This window comes from Ranitomeya variabilis, chromosome 7 (genome assembly GCF_051348905.1).
Source record: "Ranitomeya variabilis isolate aRanVar5 chromosome 7, aRanVar5.hap1, whole genome shotgun sequence".
Lineage (NCBI taxonomy): Eukaryota > Metazoa > Chordata > Amphibia > Anura > Dendrobatidae > Ranitomeya > Ranitomeya variabilis.
This window is the reverse complement of record NC_135238.1, coordinates 19,083,768-19,108,642: the sequence shown is the minus strand read 5'-3', so window position 1 is coordinate 19,108,642 and position 24,875 is coordinate 19,083,768. Positions and strand designations below refer to the sequence as shown.

At 44.1% G+C, this 24,875-nt stretch overlaps 1 protein-coding gene across 3 annotated transcripts in view; it reads left to right on the top strand.

Moving 5' to 3' along the window:
* The window catches only part of GRAP (GRB2 related adaptor protein), a 43,712-nt gene that overhangs the window by 485 nt on the left and 18,352 nt on the right, over nt 1–24,875 (top strand). For 2 of the 3 annotated variants that reach the window (XM_077274385.1, XM_077274384.1), the window contains exons 2-3: nt 4,741–4,838; nt 8,810–8,932. In XM_077274385.1, the coding sequence (XP_077130500.1) occupies nt 4,741–4,838; nt 8,810–8,932 (221 nt within the window). Of the gene's footprint in view, nt 1–920; nt 944–4,740; nt 4,839–8,809; nt 8,933–24,875 lie in introns of those variants that run through there. The other variant, XM_077274386.1, reaches the window with a different exon arrangement.

The following is a 24,875-nucleotide window of genomic DNA, read 5'->3' as shown; positions in this document are numbered from 1 at the left end:
GGAGATTTACAATATATTAAGTGATGTTTTTTGTTAGATTTCCAGTATAAAGGGGATATGTCTTCAGAACAAAAGTGGCGACTTTGTGCTCTTGTCTTACTCTCGCTGATCTCCAGATTATTGCATTTTTTGTTTTTTTCAAATTCAACATATGGTTCCAGAGATGTAAGCCTTTTAATTAGGTTGTAATTTTTAGGATATTTACAAAGGGGGGTGTGGCTCACAGGGTCCTCAGGGGCATGTCACTGCATAATTACCCTGCGAGTCACACCCCCTCTGGTAGAGACCATGAAAATGAATACTAAATAAAAACAGCCATATCTCTGAAACCATATGGCGGATCTTAATAAAACATAAAATGCTATAGTCTGGGGCTCAGTGGGAATAAAATTAAAGCAAAGACTGGTCACTTTGGATTTGGCCACAGATCTCCTTTAAACACTCACTCCCAGGTCATTTGAAGGTCTGTGTTACTGCAAAATGAGCCAAACACTTGGGATCAATCCTTTATTTTGACTTTTTTGCCAATGGAAGTCCGTCAGCCATTTCTCATTAATATTAGATTGTTGGTGGATCTGAAAAGGACCAATAGTAAGACGGTAAATCATAAAATGATGTGGCTGGTGCTGGCAGAGGGTGCAGTGGGCAAATCCAGCTGCCTTCATCAGGATGGCCATGATATTAGCTTCAGCGGCATCATCGTTGGTGGGCCGCTAATCTCCACCGTATAAGGGACTGGAGACCACGGACTACACCTTGTCTCGATCCTACCAACATATTACAGAATTATCAAAACAGGTTTCTTTGCAGCTTTGAAGGTGTGGCATCTAACTGGTTACGAGGAGGAGTCCACTTCAAGACGTGGGCCAAAAATGTAAAATATCCGCACAAACAGGATGTTTCTTTTCCTCCCTGGGTCAGTACACAGAAGCGCTATTCTTAGGTGCTTTCTATTGTGTTTACCTGCCTTGTTTAGTCTGGTGGTTGGATCTGAAATGTATAGAGGCACAACATGGGAGCTGGAGACACCCGGAACCCACAACTTAAAGGGATGGTCTAGATTGGGTACTAGTGTGTTAAATAATGGCCCTCAGAGATGGAGATAGATGTATACAGAGATAGATAGGTAGATAGATAGATAGATAGATAGATAGATAGATAGATAGATACATTTCCAAATAAGCAGGCAGCACTCCATTTTCTTAAAGGTAATATGCAGGATTTATTTAAGCCCACATGTCTCTGCCAGACATGTGGGCTTAAATAAATCCTGCATATTACCTTTAAGAAAATGGAGTGCTGCCTGCTTTTTTGGAAATGTATGGACTAGAGACAACCGGTGGACGGGTGGTCTAGGGGCTTTGCACCCGAAGATAAGTAAAAGGATTTGTGCTGTTCCAATTTTTGCTGATAGATAGATAGATAGATAATAATTAGATAGATAATAGATAGATGATAGATAGATGTTAGATAGATAATAGATAATAAAGATAGATAATAGATAAATAATAATAATAGATAATAGATAAATAATAGAGAGATAATAGATAGATGATAAATATATAGATGATAGATAGATAATAGATAGATAATACTGTAGATAGATAGATAATAGATTATTATTATTATTTATTTATATAGCACCATTAATTCCATGGTGCTGTACATGAGAAAGGGGTTACATACAGGGTTATAGATATCATTTACAGTAAACAGGTTTACAGTGACACACTGGTACAGAGGGGAGAGGAGGACCCTGTCCTTGCGGACTTACATTCTATGGGATAGTGGGGAAGAGACAGAAGGTAGGGGTGAGGCGGCGGCGGCTCTGGCGGTGGTGAGGCGGCGACGGCTTTTACTTAATTAACCATATTAAACTTAATAAAACTCCATCTTTATTTGTGGCTTTGGATGCAGAGAAAGCCATCGATAGCGATTAAATAGTCCCAATTTACCCTACTCTTAGTAAATTCGGCTTTAACCCTAAAATTATAAGGATGATCATGCCATTATACTCGTATCCGTCTGCGAATGTATTTGTGAATAATCATTTGCCCAAAAAAATTCAAACAACCAACGGGACAAGGCAAGGCTGCCCACTTTCACCTTTACTTTTCGCTTTACTAATGGAGCCACTAGCTGAGTGTATAAGGGAGAACCAGCAAATAAAAGGCATTCAAACTGGAAATAACCAATATAAACTGGGTTTATTTGCAGGCGATATCATTTTAAGTTTATCTAATCCTTTAGAATCCCTATAAACTATCTTACAAATTTTTGAAGAATTTTCTAAAATCTCATATTATAAAATTAATCAGACTAAATCAAAAATCTTGGATTTCTTCTTAAGCGACTCAATCAAAAAAATTTTCAAGTTTTGAATGGGGAAAAAATAATGTATAGTTTATCTGTGTATTTCTATCTCAAGAAATTTACGTAAAACTATTGAGTTTAACCTACAAAAAAAACATTATTGATACCCAAACAGAGTTAAATAACTTAGTGAAACAGGAAATATCATGGATTGGCAGGATTACTCTACTTAAACTTTTTACACTACCTAAAACCCTTTATATGTTCTATGCCATCCCCTTAGATTTTCCTTTAGAATGTATTAGACAATTACAGTCAATAGTAAATAGCTTTGTTTGGAATAAAAAAAGAGCCAGGACTACCTCTAGTACTCTCAAAAATAAACTAAAGGGAGGCCTTGCCCTTCCAAATGTAATCCGTTATTACCATGCGAATTTAGTTCAGCAGCCTCATTCTTGGATTAAAACTGATAACATTCCGGAATGGTCCGAAATTGAAAAATATTATTAACAACACCCCTCTTTCGAGTCTTATTTTAGAATTTCTTCTATCTTCTAGACCAATGACTTTTCAATCACCTACAATTTCAGCTACTCTCTGGGCCTGGAAATATTTAGCCAAGCCTCAGATTCATAATAAAAGAGGTACAAGGCTTAACCAGCTTCAAAACATTTCCTTAAGGTTCTTTGCAAAAATTGTGGCAGAAGAGATTCCAGCTTCTTGGAAACAAGAAGGGGATTTGCACGATGGTAAGCAGTTTATAAGCAAAGAAATTGTACTAACCCCCAAAAATGTTTCTACTCGAGATCGTAAGTTACTATCATAAAAAAATATATTTTGAAACTCATTAAGAAAAAAATATTTTGTTACTGAATCTACTAGCTTGCTGTTGTGCAATCCGGACAATAAATCATATTGGAATTCAAAAAATATCTGATACATTGAACACGGAGCCTGAGAATGATAATATCCCTAGAACAATGGTATGAAGCCTTCAGATTAACAAACTCTTCAAATATTTGCGCCACATTACACGAGTCCTACCATAAAATAGTATCTCGATGGTTTTTTACCCCTCTCAAGTTGGCTAGAATTTTTCCCAGTAAATCTCCAGATTGCTGGAGAGAATGTGGTTTTACAGATCTTCTTCATCTGTTTTGGGAGTGTCCCACAATCAGGCCGTTATGGTTGGGAATTTCACAAATTGTTAATAAAATAGTAAAGCAAAAAAATAGTTTTGACGCCCAAAATGGCCTTACTATCATTGGATTTAGATGTAATTCACCCTTCTCACAAATCCACAGTAATTCGTTTATGTCTGCTCACTAAAGATTCTATAGCAGCTTTATGGAAAGAAGATTCTATTCCTAATATTGGTGATATTTTGGATAAAATGGCTCTACCTAACTCATGAGAAAAGCCATGCCATAGCAAAGAACTATTACGCTACCTATTATAAGAGGTGGGAATCATGCTCTGACTTTGCCCCCTAAGGGTATGTGTCCACGTTCAGGATTGCATCAGGATTTGGTCAGGATTTTTCATCAGTATTTGTAAGCCAAAACCAGGAGTGGGTGATAAATGCAGAAGTGGTGCATATGTTTCTGTTAGGGTATGTCTCCACGTTACGGATGGGCGGCGGTATCGCCGCAGCGGCGAAGCCGCTCGGCGCTAAGCCCCGCCCCCTTAATGGGACGCGATCATGCCGGATGTGTTAACTCTTCACATCCGGGATGATCGCTCTCTCCCATAGGGCCCTGTGATATGCCTTGCGGGGACGCAGCGTCCCCGCAAGGTGTACGGACATGCTGCGATCTGAAAAGACGCGCAGCATGTCCGGAGTCGCAGGGCCGCCGCGTGCGGGTTTCCACGCATAGTGGAGACGGGATTTCATAAAATCCCCTCCACTATGCTGGAACATCTGGACGCTGCTTGTTTGACGCTGCAGCTCTGCGCAGCGTCAAACAAGCAGCGTTTCCTGAACGTGGAAACATACCCTTATACTTTTCCTCTAATTGTTCCACTCCTGGTTTTGGCTTACAAATACTGATGGAAAATCCTGACCAAATCCTGATGCAATCCTGAACGTGGACACATACCCTAAGTCTTTATTTATAAGTTTGCTTCTCTGTTACTTATCTTTTCTCTTTAACTTTTAAACTGAAAATGTTATACGCGATTGTAATCCCTAACCGCATTACATAGATGTGACACATTACTGTTAGTTTTTATATATTTTCCCATTTTCTGTTTTGCTCCCCAATAAAGCGATATTTAGATAGATAGATAATATATAGATGATATATAGATAGGTAATAGATAGATAATATATAGATGATATATAGATAGATAATAGATAGACAATAAATAGAAGCTTTATCCTCCGTAGCCTTAATATTTGTTATTAATATTTGTTAACTCTTTCAGATTCTTAATATGGAGGATGACCAGAATTGGTACAAGGCAGAACTTTACGGCTTGGAAGGTTTTGTTCCCAAAAATTATATCAGAGTGAAACCCCATCCGTAAGTAGCGTTTTATCTGATCGTCTGCACCCGTCCACATCCAAACCACCCGCCGCCCCAGCTCGTCCTCTTCTGCTGTATTTCCCTGAAGTCACAGATATCATGAATAGGAAACTAAAACCACAACGACCAGTGCAAAACCTAAAATACGTTACACATTCTGTGTAGCGAGGACGAGCAGAGCTGCTGTAGGGTCTATTCATAACTATCAGTTCCTGGACTGCCAGGATGGAGAGAGGTTACTGATCTGCAAATGATGGGAGCTGGAACAAATGATCTGGATTCTTCAGTCTGGAGAAGGAGCAGAAATCCCGGCACTTACAGCATCAGCTCCAATCAGTGAGGTTATCAATGGTCGTCTATGAATGTAAGTGCCCGGATTTCTGCTCCTTCTCCAGACTGAAGAATCCAGATGATTTGTTCCAGCTCCCATTTCTCCATCATTTGCAGATCAGTAACCTGTCTCCATTCTGGGATTCCCAGAATTCCAGCACTTTTCCTTCTTGGTGTTGAAATTTCCGTGTTGACGAGTGTATATAATTAGAGTATACATGGAAGATCCCCAGGTTATACCAGCTGTACATATATAATTATAAGTTTAAAAACACAGAACACCTGAAACTTATCCAAAATATAGATTATTAAAAAAATAATAATATATATACTAATAGTACACAGGTAGTTATGGTGTGCTGTGAAGATTTTTTAGTGGAAACCACTGCAAGGGGGACAACTAAGCCAAAGTGATACCGCACATGAGACTACCAGAAAGTATACAGGCTAATTTCAGATTAAAATATGCCTTTATTTGTAATAAGGTGGCAAATGGTTACAATAAAAATAAAATAAAAAATAATAATACGTGCCCAAGAACAGGACTAATTAATGTAATATATCTGTTTCTAGCTACCCCGGGAAAGGACTCAGTATAGTATAGTATATGTCCTATACCTGAGGGGTAAGCTGGGTCCCGTCTCTGCAGACCCCGACGCGCGTTTCGGAAAACTCCTTCTTCAGGGGTGCGCAGAGACGGGACCCAGCTTACCCCTCAGGTATAGGACATATATTTTACTGTGCTATTATAATTTGTGTGCATCTATTCTTATGGTGGATCGTTGGAGATTCTGCACACCATTTGGCCCTATATGTGCGGTCTTTCTGCACTTTTTTGCACTTCAGTGTTATCCCAGATATAGGAGATATATATCTCGCTGTGATATATTCTGTATATAGATCTATGCGTATCTTACACATTGGTTTGCCCTGAATGTGTGGCCTTTTGCACTTTTTGAACTTTAGTGTTTATCCCAGGTATAGGATGTATATCTCACTATGATATAATTTTTGTATATATTTGTAAGTACTAGATATTTATGCGTATTTTGCACATTGATTTGCCTTTATTGTGTGATTTTTTTTCACGCATGCACTTTATTTAATTTCTGATTAATTGATGATGTATCAGTCATATTACACTTGGTGTAAAGTTGTGTGCACTCTTTCTCACTTTATTGTGGCTTAATCACTTTTTTTATGGTTTTCACAATAATAATATATGCATGGTTGAGTAATATATAATCATCCCTATACTGAGTCCTTTCCCGGGGTAGCTAGAAACATATATAAATATATTACATTAATTAGTCGTGTTCTTGCGCACGTTTTATTATTTTTTATTTTATTTTTATTGTAACCATTTGCCACCTTATTATAAATAAAGGCATATTTTAATCTGAAATTAGCCTGTATACTTTCTGGTAGTCTCATGTGCGGTATTACTTTGGCTTAATATATAATTATATACAGGAGATGCCCAGGTTATACCAGCTGTACATATATAATTATATACAGGAGATGCCCAGGTTATACCAGCTGTACATATATAATTATATACAGGAGATGTCCAGGTTATACCAGCTGTACATATATAATTATATACAGGAGATGCCCAGGTTATACCGGCTGTATATATAACTATATACAGGAGATGCCCAGGTTATAACAGCTGTACATATATAATTATATACAGGAGATGCCCAGGTTATACCACCTGTACATACATAATTATATACAGGGGATGCCCACGTTATACCAGCTGTACATATATAATTATATACAGTTTACAAACCCCGACAGAATTTTTGCTTTCTTGGCCTTTTTTCAGAGAATATGAATAATAACCCCAAAACTTTTTCTCCACTCATGGTTAGTGGTTGCGTGAAGCCATTTATTGTCAAACTACTGTGTTTTCTCTTTTTAAATCAGAATGACAACCCAAAACACCCAAATGACCCTGATCAGAAGTGCACATACCCTGGTGATTTTGGCCTGAGAACATGCACAGAAGTTGACACAAATGGGTGTGAATGGCTCCTAAAGGCGACATCCTCATCTGTGACCTGTTTGCTTGTAATCAGTGTGTGTGCATAAAAGCTGAGTGAGTTTCTGGGATCCAGACAGACTCTTGCGTCTATCATCCTGCCACTGACGTTTCTGGATTGTGAGTCATGGGGAAAGCAAAAGAATTGTCAATGGATCTACGGGAAAAGGTAGTTGAACTGTATAAAACAGGAAAGGGATACAAAAAGATATCCAAGGAATAGATAATGCCAGTCAGCAGCGTTCAAACTGTGATTAACAAATGGAAAATCAAGGGCTCTGTAAAAACAAAACCACGGTCAGGTAGACCAACAAAAATGGTGTCCACAACTGCCAGGAAAATTGTTCGGGATGCAAAGAAAAACCCAGAAATAACATCAGCTGAAATACTGGACTCTCTCAAAACTACCGGTGTGGCTGTTTTAAGATGCACAATGAGGATGCACTTGAAAAAAAATGGTCTGCATGGTCGAGTCGCCAGAAGAAAGCCATTACTGTGCAAATGCCACAAAGTATCTCACCTACAATACGTAAAACAGCCCAGAGACAAGCCTCAAAACTTCTGGAACAAGGTAATTTGCAGTGATGAGACCAAAATTTAACTTTTTGGCCACAACCATAAAAGTTACATTTGGAGAGAGGTCAACAAGGCCTATTAAGGAAAGAACACCATTCCTACTGTAAAGCACGGTGGTGGATCGCTGATGTTTTGGGGATGTGTGAGCTACATAGGCACAGGAAACTTGGTCAAAGGTAAAAGAAAGATGAATGCAGCACGTTATCAGCAAACACTGGAGGCAAAGTTGCAATCGTCAGCCCGGAATCTGTGCATGGGACGTAGTTGGAATTTCCAACATGAGAACGATCCAAAACACAAGGCCAAGTTGACCTGTCATTGGCTACAGCAGAACGAAGTGAAGGTTCTGGAGTGGCCATCTCAGTCTCCTGACCTCAATATCATTGAGCCACTCTGGGGAGATCTCAAGCGCACAGTTCATGCTAGACAGCCCAGGAATTTACAGGAACTGGAGGCTTTTTGCCAAGAAGAGTGGGCAGCTTTACCATCTGAGAAAATAAAGAACCTCATCCACAACTGCCACAAAAGACTTCAAGCTGTCATTGATGTTAGAGGGGGCAATACACGGTATTAAGAAATAGGGTGTGTGAACTTTTAATAAGGGTCATTTGGGTGTTTTGGGTTGTCATTATGATTTAAAAAGAGAAAACACAGTAGTCTGACAATAAATGGCTTCACCCAACCACTAACCCCGAGTGGAGAAAAAGCTTTGGTGTTATCATTCATATTCTCTGAAAAAAGGCCAAGAAAGCAAAAATGCTGCCGGGGTATGTAAACTTTTCAGCACAACTGTAGTTATATACAAAATATGCTCTTGTTATACAGTACAAACAGTATATATTTATATACAGAATATGCCCATGTTATACGAGCTGTATTTGCAGTATATAATTATATAGAGAATATGCTCATGTTATACCAGTTGTACATATAATTATATACAGCATATGCCCATGTTATACCAGCCTGCTCCATGTCACTTTATACAGGTTATGTCACTATATTCTCCGTACAGGTGGTATAGCGGCCGGATCTCCAGACAAGTGGCTGAAGGAATCCTGCTGAGTCGGAGGTTTATAGGAGCTTTCCTGCTCAGAGACAGTGAGAGCTCCCCGGGGGAATTCTCCATCTCTGTCAAGTAAGTTGTAAATGTTTTTCATTTAGTTTGGGGAAATCTTTACCGTTCTTTATTTATGGTCGCGTTAGACGTTTCCAAGACTCGTTCTCGAGAGTAAAACTGATAGGAAAGTAATCAAGAAAACAATGATAAAGAGTACATCTCCCCGGGGAAACAAAGGAAACGTTCTAGGCCAGGAGACTCCGCCTCTTTCCTACTTGTATACTATATAATTGTCTAAGGGTCACTTCCATCTTTCTGTCTGTCTTTCTGTCTGTAATGGAAATCCCAAGTCGCTGATTGGTCGCGGCCAAACAGCCACGACCAATCAGCAACGGGCACAGTCCGGCGGCAAAATGGCCGCTCCTTACTCCCCGCAGTCAGTGCCCGCTCCATACTCCCCTCCAGTCAGCGCTCACACAGGGTTAATGGCAGCGTTAACGGACCGCGTTATGCCGCGGTGTAACGCACTCCGTTAACGCTGCTATTAACCCTGTGTGACCATCTTTTTACTATCGATGCTGCCTATGCAGTATAATAATAATAATAATAATAATTTTATTTATATAGCGCCAACATATTCCGCAGCGCTTTACAACTTATAGAGGGGACTTATACAGACAATAGACATTACAGCATAACAGAAATCACAGTTCAAAACAGATACCAGTAGGAATGAGGGCCCTGCTCGCAAGCTTACAATCTATGAGGAAAAGGGGAGACACGAGAGGTGGATGGTAACAATTGCTTTAGTTATTTGGACCAGCCATAGTGTAAGGCTCGGGTGTTCATGTAAAGCTGCATGAACCAGTTAACTGCCTAAGTATGTAGCAGTACAGACACAGAGGCTATTAACTGCATAAAGTGTATGAGAACATGATGGAGGAACGTGATTATGTTGTTGTTTTTTTATTAATAGGCCACACAGGGATAATTAGGTTAATGCGTTGAGGCGGTAGGCCAATCTGAACAAATGAGTTTTTAGTGCACGCTTAAAACTGTGGGGATTGGGGATTAATAGTATTAACCTAGGTAGTGCATTCCAAAGAATCGGCGCAGCACGTGTAAAGTCTTGGAGACAGGAGTGGGAGGTTCTGATTATTGAGGATGCTAACCTGAGGTCATTAGCAGAGCGGAGGGCACGGGTAGGTTGGTAGACTGAGACCAGAGAGGAGATGTAGGGTGGTGCTGAGCCATGGAGTGCTTTGTGGATGAGGGTAGTAGTTTTGTACTGGATTCTGGATTGGATGGGTAGCCAGTGTAATGACTGGCACAAGGTAGAGGCATCGGTGTAACGGTTGGCGAGGAATATGATCCTGGCAGCAGCATTCAGGACAGATTGGAGCGGGGAGTCTGGTAAAAGGTAGGCCAATTAGTAGAGAGTTACAATAGTCCAGACGAGAATGAATAAGTGAGACAGTAAGAGTTTTTGCAGAGTCGAAAGTAAGAAAAGGGCGAATTCTGGAAATGTTTTTGAGATGCAGATAAGAAGAGCGAGCCAGTGATCGGATGTGGGGGGTGAATGAAAGCTCGGAATCAAGGATGACTCCAAGGCAGCGGGCATGTTGCTTTGGAGTAATGGTGGAACCGCACACAGAGATGGCAATGTCGGGCAAAGGTAGGTTTGTAGAGGGAGAGAACACGAGGAGTTCAGTTTTTGACAGGTTCAGTTTCAGATAGAGGGAGGACATGATGTTAGAGACAGCGGTAAGACAATCACTGGTGTTTTCTAAAAAGGTCGGCGTGATAACAGGAGAAGAGGTATATAATTGGGTGTCGTCAGCATAGAGATGGTACTGGAAACCAAATCTACTGATTGTTTGTCCAATAGGGGCAGTATACAAAGAGAAGAGGAGGGGGCCTAGGACTGATCCTTGAGGAACCCCAACAGTAAGGGGAATGTGAGAGGAGGAGGAACCAGCAAAACAAACAGTGAAGGATCGGCCAGAGAGATAGGAGGAGAACCAAGAGAGAACGGTGTCCTTGAGGCCGATGGAGCGGAGCATAGTGAGGAGGAGCTGATGATCCACAGTGTCGAATGCTGCGGAGAGATCCAAGAGAATTAGCATGGAATAGTGACCATTAGATTTAGCTGTTAGTAGGTCATTAGAGACTTTAGTGAGGGCAGTTTCAGTAGAGTGTAAAGAGCGGAAACCAGATTGAAGAGGGTCGAGAAGAGAATTATCTGAGAGATAGCGGGTAAGACGGGAGTGGACCAGGCGTTCCAAGAGTTTAGAGATGAAGGGAAGATTAGAGACAGGTCTATAATTAGCGGCACAATTTTGATCGAGGGAGGGCTTTTTAAGTAGTGGATGTATGATGGCATGCTTAAATGAGGAGGGAAAAATACCGGAAGTGAGGGAAAGGTTGAATATTTTTGTTAGGTGAGAGGTGACAGCCGGGGAAAGGGACTGGAGGAGATGCGACGGAATGGGGTCGCTGGTGCAAGTGGTCGGGCGAGAAGATGCAAGGAGCCTGCTTACTTCTTCTTCTGTAACTGGTTCAAAGTCAGAGAGTGAACTAGATGCAGTGGGGGAGGGAGGACAGTATATAGAAAGCTGTGCAGTATCAATAGTAAAAAAGATCTAATGTTAAAAATAATAAAAAAAATAAAAAATCGTTATATACTCACCGTCCGTCGGCCCCTCGGATCCCGAACAGGCCTTTCCCGCTCCTCGTGACGCTCCGGTGACCGCTCCATGCATTGCGATCTCGCGAGATGATGACGTAGCGGTTTTGCGAGACCGCTACGTCATCATCTCACGAGACCGCAATGCACTCTTGAGACCGGAGCGCGCGAGGAGCATCGGTAAACGCCTCGCCTGGATCCGGGGACCGACGGAAGGTGAGTATATAACTATTTTTTATTTTAATATTTTAATTCTTTTTTTTAACAGGGATATGATGCCCACATTGCTATATACTACGTGGGCTGTGCAATATACTACATGGGCTGTGCAATAAATTGCGTGGGCTGTGCAATATACTGCGTGGGCTGTGCAATATACTTCGTGGGCTGTGCAATATACTGCGTGGGCTGTGCAATATACTACGTGGGCTGTGCAATATACTGCGTGGGCTGTGCAATATACCGTACTACGTAGGCTGTGCAATGTACTACGTGGGCTGTGCAATATACTACGTGGGCTGTGCAATGTACTACGTGGGCTGTGCAATGTACTACGTGAACTGTGCAATGTACTACGTGGGCTGTGCAATATACTGCGTGGGCTGTGCAATGTACTACGTGGGCTGTGCAATGTACTGCGTGGCTTGTGCAATGTACTGTGTGGGCTGTGCAATATACTGCGTGAGCTGTGCAATATACTGCGTGTGCTGTGCAATATACTGCGTGTGCTGTGCAATATACTACGTGGGCTGTGCAATATACTACGTGGGCTGTGCAATATACTACGTGGGTTGTGCTATATACTACGTGGGCTGTGCAATGTACTACGTGGGCTGTGCAATATACTACGTGAGCTGTGCAATATACTGTGTGTGCTGTGCAATATACTACGTGGGCTGTGCAATATACTACGTGGGCTGTGCAATGTACTACGTGGGCTGTGCAATGTACTACGTGGGCTGTGCAATGTACTACTTGGGCTGTGCAATATACTACGTGGGCTGTGCAATACACTATGTGGGCTGTGCAATATACTACGTGGGCTGTGCAATATACTACGTGGCTGTGCAATGTACTACATGGCTGTGCTATATACTACGTGGGCTGTGCTATATACTATGTGGCTGTGTTATACACTACGTGGCCTGTGTTATACACTATGTGGCCTGTATTATACACTACGTGGGCTGTGTTATATACTGCGTGCGTGGGCTGTTATATACTATGTGAGCTGTGCTATATGCTACGTGGGCTGTTATAAACTACGTGGCTGTGTTATATGCTATGTAGGCTGTTATACACTCCGTGGGCTGTGCTATATACTACGTGGCTGTGCTATATACTACTACGTGGCTGTGCTATATACTACTTGGCCGGCCGCGAACAATCAGCGACAGGCGCAGTCTGGCCGCGAATTGGCGCGGGATTGTCGCGGCCGGCCGAATCCTGTGTATTCAATGTATTATTCTAAACTCTTCATAAATAAACTACATACATATTCTAGAATACCCGATGCGTTTGAATCAGGCTACCATCTAGTTGAACTATAATCAGCCATTTTTGGTCTTTAGTCGCTCAGTCATCCCTGCTTATAAATAAACACGAGCTCTGATCCGCCTTCTCCTCTAGATTGCCTGTAGAAGGATCACTGATCACAGCGATCATCTGTGGTGTAATCCAGCTGGAAGTATTTAATTTCCCTTCAGCGCCACCACAGCAAGATGAAGAATCACACTGATCCCACAGTGTCGGGTCCTCCTGGAGAAGTGATGCTCTTGGAGCTGCTCTAATAGATTAGTGTCCTGATTACACCCCCTTCCCAGCATCCGGCAGACTGGAAATTTTGGAATTACGGGTTCCTGCCACTAGTGGGCAGAATAGGAACACGGACAAACTCCAGGTGGAGTCCGTGTCAGGACCATCCACAAATTTTCCAAACCTAGTGGGATTCTCTAAGAACGGTCCGAAAGGATGACCGGGGTCATTAATAGCTTGTGGCGGTATTTTTATATATATACTTGGCGGTATTATATCGTGCACAAAAAGCTTTGAGGATCTTATCTGCCTGATAATCCACTATTTCACTTCGCATTTGTTCTTAAAGGGAACCTGTCACCTGGATTTGGCGAGACCGGTTTTGGGTCATATGGGCGGGGTTTTCGGGTGTTTGATTCACCCTTTCCTTACCCGCTGGCTGCATGCTGGCCGCAATATTGGATTGAAGTTCATTCTCTGTCCTCCGGAGTACACGCCTGCGCAAGGCAATATTGCATTGATGTGACGCCATGCGCACCAGTATGATCTGCCGGCGATGTGACGCCATACACACCAGTATGATCTGCCGGCGATGTGATGCCATGCACACCAGTATGATCTGCCAGCGATGTGACGCCATGCGCACCAGTATGATCTGCCGGCGATGTGACGCCATACACACCAGTATGATCTGCCGGCGATGTGACGCCATGCGCACCAGTATGATCTGCCGGCGATGTGATGCCATACACACCAGTATGATCTGCCGGCGATGTGATGCCATGCACACCAGTATGATCTGCCAGCGATGTGACGCCATGCGCACCAGTATGATCTGCCGGCGATGTGACGCCATGCACACCAGTATGATCTGCCGGCGATGTGACGCCATACACACCAGTATGATCTGCCAGCGATGTGACGCCATGCGCACCAGTATGATCTGCCGGCGATGTGATGCCATACACACCAGTATGATCTGCCGGCGATGTGATGCCATGCACACCAGTATGATCTGCCAGCGATGTGACGCCATGCGCACCAGTATGATCTGCCGGCGATGTGACGCCATACACACCAGTATGATCTGCCGGCGATGTGACGCCATGCACACCAGTATGATCTGCCGGCGATGTGACGCCATACACACCAGTATGATCTGCCGGCGATGTGACGCCATGCGCACCAGTATGATCTGCCGGCGATGTGACGCCATGCGCACCAGTATGATCTGCCGGCGATGTGACGCCATACACACCAGTATGATCTGCCGGCGATGTGACGCCATGCCCACCAGTATGATCTGCCGGCGATGTGACGCCATACACACCAGTATGATCTGCCGGCGATGTGACGCCATGCACACCAGTATGATCTGCTGGCGATGTGGCACCATGCACACCAGTATGATCTGCCAGCGATGTGACACCATGCACACCAGTATGATCTGCCGGCGATGTGACGCCATGCGCACCAGTATGATCTGCCGGCGATGTGACGCCATGTGCACCAGTATGACCTGCCGGCGATGTGACGCCATGCACACCAGTATTATCTGCCGGCGATGTGACGCCATGTGCACCAGTATTATCTGCCGGCGATGTGACACCATGCGCACCAGTATGATCTGCCGGCGATGTGACGCCATGTGCACCAGTATTATCTGCCAGCGATGTGACGCCATGCGCACCAGTATGATCTGCCGGCGATGTGACACCATGCACACCAGTATTATCTGCCGGCGATGTGACGCCATGCACACCAGTATGATCTGCCGGCGATGTGACGCCATGCACACCAGTATTATCTGCCAGCGATGTGACGCCATGTGCACCAGTATGATCTGCCGGCGATGTGACACCATGCGCACCAGTATGATCTGCCGGCGATGTGACGCCATGTGCACCAGTATGACCTGCCGGCGATGTGACGCCATACGCACCAGTATGATCTGCCGGCGATGTGACGCCATGCACACCAGTATGATCTGCTGGCGATGTGGCACCATGCACACCAGTATGATCTGCCAGCGATGTGACACCATGCACACCAGTATTATCTGCCGGCGATGTGACACCATGCACACCAATATGATCTGCCAGCGATGTGACGCCATGCTCACCCGTATGATCTGGTGCCAGGCTTCGGTGCGTGTCAGGATTAGTTCTGGATCTCATACCGATGTCACTCCACAATCTGATTCATTATAATGAGGATTTTAGCTGTCATTTTCCAGTGAGTCAGTGTCTAAATAGGCAACATATTCATGTCGCATGGAGTAAATGGAGCGGATCACCGCGGCTGCCATGTAATTGGGCATTAATTGCAGTCACGTTAATAAGCGATGTCCATATGTAATTTGCAAATGACTGCTCTGCTCCAGCCCAAACAGACCTACGAGAGGCCCTATAGACGGGGAGAGACTGTCCCTCACAAACCAATTACCCAGTATAACAGTGCCAGCCACAGTGCCCCATAATAGTGTCAGCCACAGTGTCCTGTTAGTGTCAGCCACAGTGTCCATAAAAGTGTCAATCACAGTGCCATCCACAGTGCCCCATAACAGTGCCATCCACAGTGCCCCATAACAGTGCCATCCACAGTGCCCCATAACAGTGCCATCCACAGTGCCCCATAACCGTGCCATCCACAGTGCCCCATAACCGTGCCATCCACAGTGCCCCATAACAGTGCCAGCCACAGTGCCCCATAACAGTGTCAGCCACAATGCCCCATAACATTGCCATCCATAGTGCCCCATAACAGTGCCATCCACAGTGCCCCATAACAGTGCCATCCACAGTGCCCCATAACCGTGCCATCCACAGTGCCCCATAACAGTGCCAGCCACAGTGCCCCATAACAGTGTCAGCCACAATGCCCCATCACATTGCCATCCATAGTGCCCCATAACAGTGCCATCCACAATGCCCCATAACAGTGCCATCCACAGTGCCCAATAACAGTGTCAGCTATAATGTCCATATGAATCTTAACAATCCAAAAATCAAAGAATACTGAATGGTGGCCCCCGCAGGAGCTGTAATGGCAGCAAATTCATCTATTACTCACCTTTAAAAAAAACGAAAAAAACAAAACAACAATATGTCTAATACACTCAGATGTGCATTTGCTCAACAGTTATCACAATCAGCTGAGCCAAGTGTACATTTTTTTTTTAATGGGGAGAGCGGAGTAAGCCGAGATACCCCATATATAATAAATGGTCGGCCACCGTTAAGTTTCCGTACATGGCGGCTTCTCTAGTTATATATATGAGGTTGTGCTATACATTGCACTCAGTCTGCAGTAAGCTCCTGAGCTCCCCCTAGTGGCGGCTGCTGTAGTTATATATATGAGGTTGTGCTATACATTGCACTCAGTCTGCAGTAAGCTCCTGAGCTCCCCCTAGTGGCGGCTGCTGTAGTTATATATATGAGGTTGTGCTATACATTGCACTCAGTCTGCAGTAAGCTCCTGAGCTCCCCCTAGTGGCGGCTGCTGTAGTTATATATATGAGGTTGTGCTATACATTGCACTCAGTCTGCAGTAAGCTCCTGAGCTCCCCCTAGTGGCGGCATCTGTAGTTATATATATATGAGGTTGTGCTATACATTGCACTCAGTCTGCAGTAAGCTCCTGAGCTCCCCCTAGTGGCGGCATCTGTAGTTATATATATGAGGTTGTGCTATACATTGCACTCAGTCTGCAGTAAGCTCCTGAGCTCCCCCTAGTGGCGGCTGCTGTAGTTATATATACGAGGTCCGCTATACATTGCACTCAGTCTGCAGTAAGCTCCTGAGCTCCCCCTAGTGGCGGCTGCTGTAGTTATATATATGAGGTTGTGCTATACATTGCACTCAGTCTGCAGTAAGCTCCTGAGCTCCACCTAGTGGCGGCTGCTCTAGTTATATATACGAGGTCCGCTATACATTGCACTCAGTCTGCAGTAAGCTCCTGAGCTCCCCCTAGTGGCGGCTGCTGTAGTTATATATATGAGGTTGTGCTATACATTGCACTCAGTCTGCAGTAAGCTCCTGAGCTCCCCCTAGTGGCGGCTGCTGTAGTTATATATACGAGGTCCGCTATACATTGCACTCAGTCTGCAGTAAGCTCCTGAGCTCCCCCTAGTGGTGGCTGCAGTAGTTATATATACAAGGTCTGCTATACATTGCACTCAGTCTGCAGTAAGCTCCTGAGCTCCCCCTAGTGGTGGCTGCTGTAGTTATATATACGAGGTCTGCTATACATTGCACTCAGTCTGCAGTAAGCTCCTGAGCTCCCCCTAGTGGCGGCTGCTGTAGTTATATATACAAGGTCCGCTATACATTGCACTCAGTCTGCAGTAAGCTCCTGAGCTCCCCCTAGTGGCGGCTGCTGTAATTATATATACGAGGTCTGCTATACATTGCACTCAGTCTGCAGTAAGCTCCTGAGCTCCCCCTAGTGATGGCTGCTGTAGTTATATATACGAGGTCTGCTATACATTGCACTCAGTCTGCAGTAAGCTCCTGAGCTCCCCCTAGTGGCGGCTGCTGTAGTTATATATACGAGGTCCGCTATACATTGCACTCAGTCTGCAGTAAGCTCCTGAGCTCCCCCTAGTGGCGGCTGCTGTAGTTATATATACGAGGTCCGCTATACATTGCACTCAGTCTGCAGTAAGCTCCTGAGCTCCCCCTAGTGGTGGCTGCTGTAGTTATATATATGAGGTTGTGCTATACATTGCTCTCAGTCTGCAGTAAGCTCCTGAGCTCCCCCTAGTGGCGGCTGCTGTAGTTATATATACGAGGTCTGCTATACATTGCACTCAGTGTGCAGTAAGCTCCTGAGCTCCCCCTAGTGGCGGCTGCTGTAGTTATATATACGAGGTCCGCTATACATTGCACTTAGTGTGCAGTAAGCTCCTGAGCTCCCCCTAGTGGTGGCTGCTGTAGTTATATATACGAGGTCCGCTATACATTGCACTCAGTCTGCAGTAAGCTCCTCAGCTCCCCCTAGTGTTGGCTGCTCTAGTTATATATACGAGGTCTGCTATACATTGCTCTCAGTCTGCAGTAAGCTCCTGAGCTCCCCCTAGTGGTGGCTGCAGTAGTTATATATACAAGGTCTGCTATACATTGCACTCAGTCTGCAGTAAGCTCCTGAGCTCCCCCTAGTGGTGGCTGCTGTAGTTATATATACGAGGTCTGCTATACATTGCACTCAGTCTGCAGTAAGCTCCTGAGCTCCCCCTAGTGGCGGCTGCTGTAGTTATATATACAAGGTCCGCTATACATTGCACTCAGTCTGCAGTAAGCTCCTGAGCTCCCCCTAGTGGCGGCTGCTGTAGTTATATATACAAGGTCCGCTATACATTGCACTCAGTCTGCAGTAAGCTCCTGAGCTCCCCCTAGTGGCGGCTGCTGTAGTTATATATACGAGGTCCGCTATACATTGCACTCAGTCTGCAGTAAGCTCCTCAGCTCCCCCTAGTGGCGGCTGCTGTAGTTATATATACGAGGTCTGCTATACATTGCACTCAGTCTGCAGTAAGATCCTGAGCTCCCCCTAGTGGCGGCTGCTGTAGTTATATATACGAGGTCCTCTATACATTGCACTCAGTCTGCAGTAAGCTCCTCAGCTCCCCCTAGTGGCGGCTGCTGTAGTTATATATACGAGGTCCGCTATACATTGCACTCAGTCTGCAGTAAGCTCCTGAGCTCCCCCTAGTGGCGGCTGCTGTAGTTATATATACGAGGTCCTCTATACATTGCACTCAGTCTGCAGTAAGCTCCTCAGCTCCCCCTAGTGGCGGCTGCTGTAGTTATATATACGAGGTCCGCTATACATTGCACTCAGTCTGCAGTAAGCTCCTGAGCTCCCCCTAGTGGCGGCTGCTGTAGTTATATATACGAGGTCTGCTATACATTGCACTCAGTCTGCAGTAAGCTCCTGAGCTCCCCCTAGTGATGGCTGCTGTAGTTATATATACGAGGTCTGCTATACATTGCACTCAGTCTGCAGTAAGCTCCTGAGCTCCCCCTAGTGATGGCTGCTGTAGTTATATATACGAGGTCTGCTATACATTGCACTCAGTCTGCAGTAAGCTCCTGAGCTCCCCCTAGTGGTGGCTGCTGTAGTTATATATACGAGGTCCGCTATACATTGCACTCAGTCTGCAGTAAGCTCCTCAGCTCCCCCTAGTGTTGGCTGCTCTAGTTATATATACGAGGTCTGCTATACATTGCACTCAGTCTGCAGTAAGCTCCTGTGCTCCGCCTAGTGATGGCTGCTGTAGTTATATATACGAGGTCCGCTATACATTGCACTCAGTCTGCAGTAAGCTCCTGAGCTCCCCCTAGTGGCGGCTGCTGTAGTTATATATACGAGGTCTGCTATACATTGCACTCAGTCTGCAGTAAGCTCCTGAGCTCCCCCTAGTGGCGGCTGCTGTAGTTATATATACGAGGTCTGCTATACATTGCACTCAGTCTGCAGTAAGCTCCTCAGCTCCCCCTAGTGGTGGCTGCTGTAGTTATATATACGAGGTCTGCTATACATTGCACTCAGTCTGCAGTAAGCTCCTCAGCTCCCCCTAGTGTTGGCTGCTCTAGTTATATATACGAGGTCTGCTATACATTGCACTCAGTCTGCAGTAAGATCCTGAGCTCCCCCTAGTGGCGGCTGCTGTAGTTATATATACGAGGTCCTCTATACATTGCACTCAGTCTGCAGTAAGCTCCTGAGCTCCCCCTAGTGATGGCTGCTGTAGTTATATATACGAGGTCTGCTATACATTGCACTCAGTCTGCAGTAAGCTCCTGAGCTCCCCCTAGTGGCGGCTGCTGTAGTTATATATATGAGGTTGTGCTATACATTGCTCTCAGTCTGCAGTAAGCTCCTGAGCTCCCCCTAGTGGCGGCTGCTGTAGTTATATATACGAGGTCTGCTATACATTGCACTCAGTGTGCAGTAAGCTCCTGAGCTCCCCCTAGTGGTGGCTGCTGTAGTTATATATACGAGGTTGTGCTATACATTGCTCTCAGTCTGCAGTAAGCTCCTGAGCTCCCCCTAGTGGCGGCTGCTGTAGTTATATATACGAGGTCTGCTATACATTGCACTCAGTCTGCAGTAAGCTCCTGAGCTCCCCCTAGTGGCGGCTGCTGTAGTTATATATACGAGGTCCGCTATACATTGCACTCAGTCTGCAATAAGCTCCTGAGCTCCCCCTAGTGTTGGCTGCTCTAGTTATATATACGAGGTCTGCTATACATTGCACTCAGTCTGCAGTAAGATCCTGAGCTCCCCCTAGTGGCGGCTGCTGTAGTTATATATACGAGGTCCTCTATACATTGCACTCAGTCTGCAGTAAGCTCCTGAGCTCCCCCTAGTGGCGGCTGCTGTAGTTATATATACGAGGTCCGCTATACATTGCACTCAGTCTGCAGTAAGCTCCTGAGCTCCCCTTAGTGGCGGCTGCTGTAGTTATATATACGAGGTCCGCTATACATTGCACTCAGTCTGCAGTAAGCTCCTGAGCTCCCCCTAGTGGCGGGTGCTGTAGATATATATACGAGGTCCGCTATACATTGCACTCAGTCTGCAGTAAGCTCCTGAGCTCCCCCTAGTGGCGGCTGCTGTAGTTATATATACGAGGTCCGCTATACATTGCACTCAGTCTGCAGTAAGCTCCTGAGCTCCCCCTAGTGGCGGCTGCTGTAGTTATATATACAAGGTCTGCTATACATTGCACTCAGTCTGCAGTAAGCTCCTGAGCTCCCCCTAGTGGCGGCTGCTGTAGTTATATATACGAGGTCCGCTATACATTGCACTCAGTCTGCAGGAAGCTCCTCAGCTCCCCCTAGTGTTGGCTGCAGGCAGACAGAATGTTGTCCTTTCTCTCCATGTCTCTGTAGGGGATATGGATCTCTGTGTTGGGGAAAAAAAAAAGATTTCGACCCTTCATACAATAAGCTCTAAGCTGACCGCCTTCGATAATGTCTTGTAAATGTTGGTTTTCCCCAATAGTCATTGTATTGTCTGATCATGTGGAGTTTGCCGGTGTCTAGTCCCAACATGAACGCGAGATCTGAGTCACTGGAGCGGGAAACGAGTATTACAAAACCCCTTATAAATGCACCATCCCATGGTGACCACCCACACACCTGGGCCCGATGGGTCGGGTTGTGGTGCCTGGCGCGGCTCCAGGTGGGTTAGGACAATAATGTCCCTTGCATATATTAGAGCAGTATTACAGATGGGGTGGAGCGCGGGTATCAGGAGACAGATCTGCGCTCCGGAGCTGCCGCGCTGGGAACGGACGGATCTTCGTAGGTGTTTGTTATTCTTTATCATGTAAAAATCTCTGAGTTGTTCATTAGCGATACTAAGAATAGAGCGCAGGGCTTGTCCTGTGTTTAAAATGCTAATTGCCCTATGATTTAATAACTGATTCCTATCTGGGCAGCGGCAATTAAAGGGAATGCTCACTTAAAGGGGAGTTGCGGCATGGGGAATATTTTAGAAAATTGTATAGACATACATAGCAGTATTACTGTACTCAATCATGGGACATATTAAGCGCTGCCAGTATCACCCAGGAACCCCTTTTTATACAAAACTGTTGGTGTAAATAGACCCCTTTCGGGCTGTAAGACACTTTATAGTTTTTTATCCTGTATTCATAGATGGATATTATCAGATAGTACAAGTAAAAACAAGCACATTTGCAATTTACTGTGTATTAAAATTCGCAGCCGTTCTTGAGATATTAACACTTTTCTTTTGTTTACTGCTTGTTGCCTAGGAGACCGACCACTGCCGCTGTCTAGCTTGTAAGCACTGGCCTGGATTAGGAAGTAAAAGCGTGCTCCAACGATCCTGGTCAGCTTCAAAATAGGGCTTTCAAGCTCAAAAGAAAAGAACATGTTGCGCTTTCTAGCAGCGGCGGTCGGTCTCCAAGGCAATTAGCTGTAAACAAACAAAAAGAAAAATGTTAATATCTCAAGAACGGCTGAAAATTTTAACAAGCAGTAAATTGCAAAATTGGTTGTATTTATAAGGACTATCTGATAATAGCCATTTATGAAAATGAGACTAACCCCTTTAATTATCCTTTTTTTAATCTAGTCGTCATTGTTGACAGGGAAACAAAGAGCCTATAAAAGCCAAAATTTTCCCCCATTAAAAATACAGAAATTAAAAAAATACATATATTTGATATTGTTGCATTCTTAAAAGTCCGATCTATTAAAATATAAAATAAGTGAACTCGATTAGTAAATGTGAAACAAAATCAAAACACCAGAATTATGTTTTTTCACCCGCTGCAGCAAAATGTAATAAAAAGCAATTAAAACATCGTAATAATAAAAAGGTTAGCTCGTGTGCAAAAAATAAGCCCTTAAATAAGCCCCATCGACTAAAAATTAAAAACATTACGGGTCTCCGAAAATGGCGATCCAAGTGATTTTTTTTTTATACATTTTTTATTTTATTTTCACCATTTAAATTAAAAAAAAAAAGCTACTATACATGTTTGGGGTCTGCATAATCATACTGACCTGGGGAATCATATTGTCAGGTCAGTTTTACCTTAAAGTTAATATTGTTAATAAAAAAATAAATAAAAAACAATTCCAGATTTGCGCTTTTTCCGTTATTTCGCCGCACTTGGAATTTTTTTTCCCGCTTTCCAGTACATCACATCATAAAATGAGCAATGTCATTTAAAAGTACAACTAGCCATTATACGGCAATGGGGACAGGACAATAAAAAAGTTATGTCTCTGGGAGGAAGGGGAGGAAAAAGCAAAAGTACAAAAAAAAAAGAAGAATCCCCCCTTCAGGAAGATGTTTATGGCTGAATGCATTTGGGGAAATCATCAAGATCCGCTGCTGGCAGCTCCTGTATAATCACCGACCAATGATGTCCCAGATTTTTGCACAATACCGAATAAATCGAAATGTTTCTAATTTTTTTATACATTTTTTCCATTATTTGCAGATCAATAATATGTCTATCCACCCTGTGATTTCCATAATTCCACAGTTTTTCCTTCTTGGTGTTACAATTTAAATGTTGAGGAGTGTGTGTGTGTGTGTGTGTGTGTGTATATATATATATATATATATATATATATATATATATATATATATATATATATATATATATATATAGTCACCTTTTCAGTAGCGGGCACCCACACTTGTCCCTAGCATGCACACAGTGGTTGCGTGGCCCGGCGGTTGGAGTTGCCACGCGCGATGGCTCGTGACTTTTCCTAAAAACATTTTGATCGATACACAATGATCATGTATTGTTTTTTTTATCCAATTCCATTCATTCCTCCCTGCAGCGATGTCGTTGCCTGTCCTGACGCCACAAGCTGGTTGCTCAATAACAATAATCAATCACAATGTTCCCATCTGTAGACTCTTCGCTCCTCTTAGGAACCTTCACTAGGAGATGTAATTGTAATGTATCACGCTCCACCTGATGTCACCTGCCAAAACACGGCGCTCATATCCCCAGATCGAGAAGGTACAGTAATTAGCTCACCGGAAAGTTTCATAAAACATAAACATACAAAGTGTTATTCCAACGGAGATGAAGTCAAGACAAATAATATTAAGTCATCTGCGTAGTCCTCTCAGGATACATTGGTGGCCCCTGGCAAACAAACAAACAATCCAAGGAGTCAAATAGGGTTACTGCTGATGGAAGAATTGTAGCGGGGATCGCGGATCGCTGGGTGTTAAGGACCAATCTTGTAGAAATCTTGCAGAAATCCCTTGTAGATGGCTGGTAAGGTGGAGCCTCAGTAAGGGAATGGATCTTGGAAGACAGCAGCGGGGGAAAAGCTCCTGCTGCAGGCAGTTGCCTTACACAAAAAGACAGGTTTGATCACGGATTGTCAACCAAACAATCACATCTTTTTTGGCAGCATTGGTGCTGGATATACATTAGCCCAGCTAAGACCTCACTACATGGCTCACTGGAGGGTGCTCTGGTAGCTTAGTTTAGTATACATGGACTTCGACAATTCCTCTAGAATATATAACTTATTAGAGGACAACAATGTCCTACAATAACCAACGATGACCAGAATGTGGCCCATCCAGTGACCAAGGGTGACATGTGGCCCATAAAAATGCAGGACCCAACTTCCATAGGCACCCAAACATGGGAGGAGGAACGTAATCAAGGATCACACCATCCTTCTCTTCCTTGGAGTTAAAAGATTCCAAACTATTCTTTTCTACAATGGAGGGGTGCGATGACGTGAACCAGAGGGTCTCATCCCATCTTTTATTTGGGTCTTCTAGCCTGGGGTCCCTGGTGAGAAACCTTATTCTTGTTAAGTTCAACTTCTGTTGACCTTGTGGTGTTTCTTCAGAAGGTCCCATCTACTCCTTGAGTTGTGAAGTTTCTCATTGACCTTATGGTGTTTCTTCAGAAGGTCCCATCTACTCCTTGAGTTGTGAAGTTTCTCATTGACCTTATGGTGTTTCTTCAGAAGGTCCCATCTACACCTTGAGTCATGAAACTTCTCATTAATGCGTTTGACTTTTTCCGTTGTCTCCATCCATCTTGGT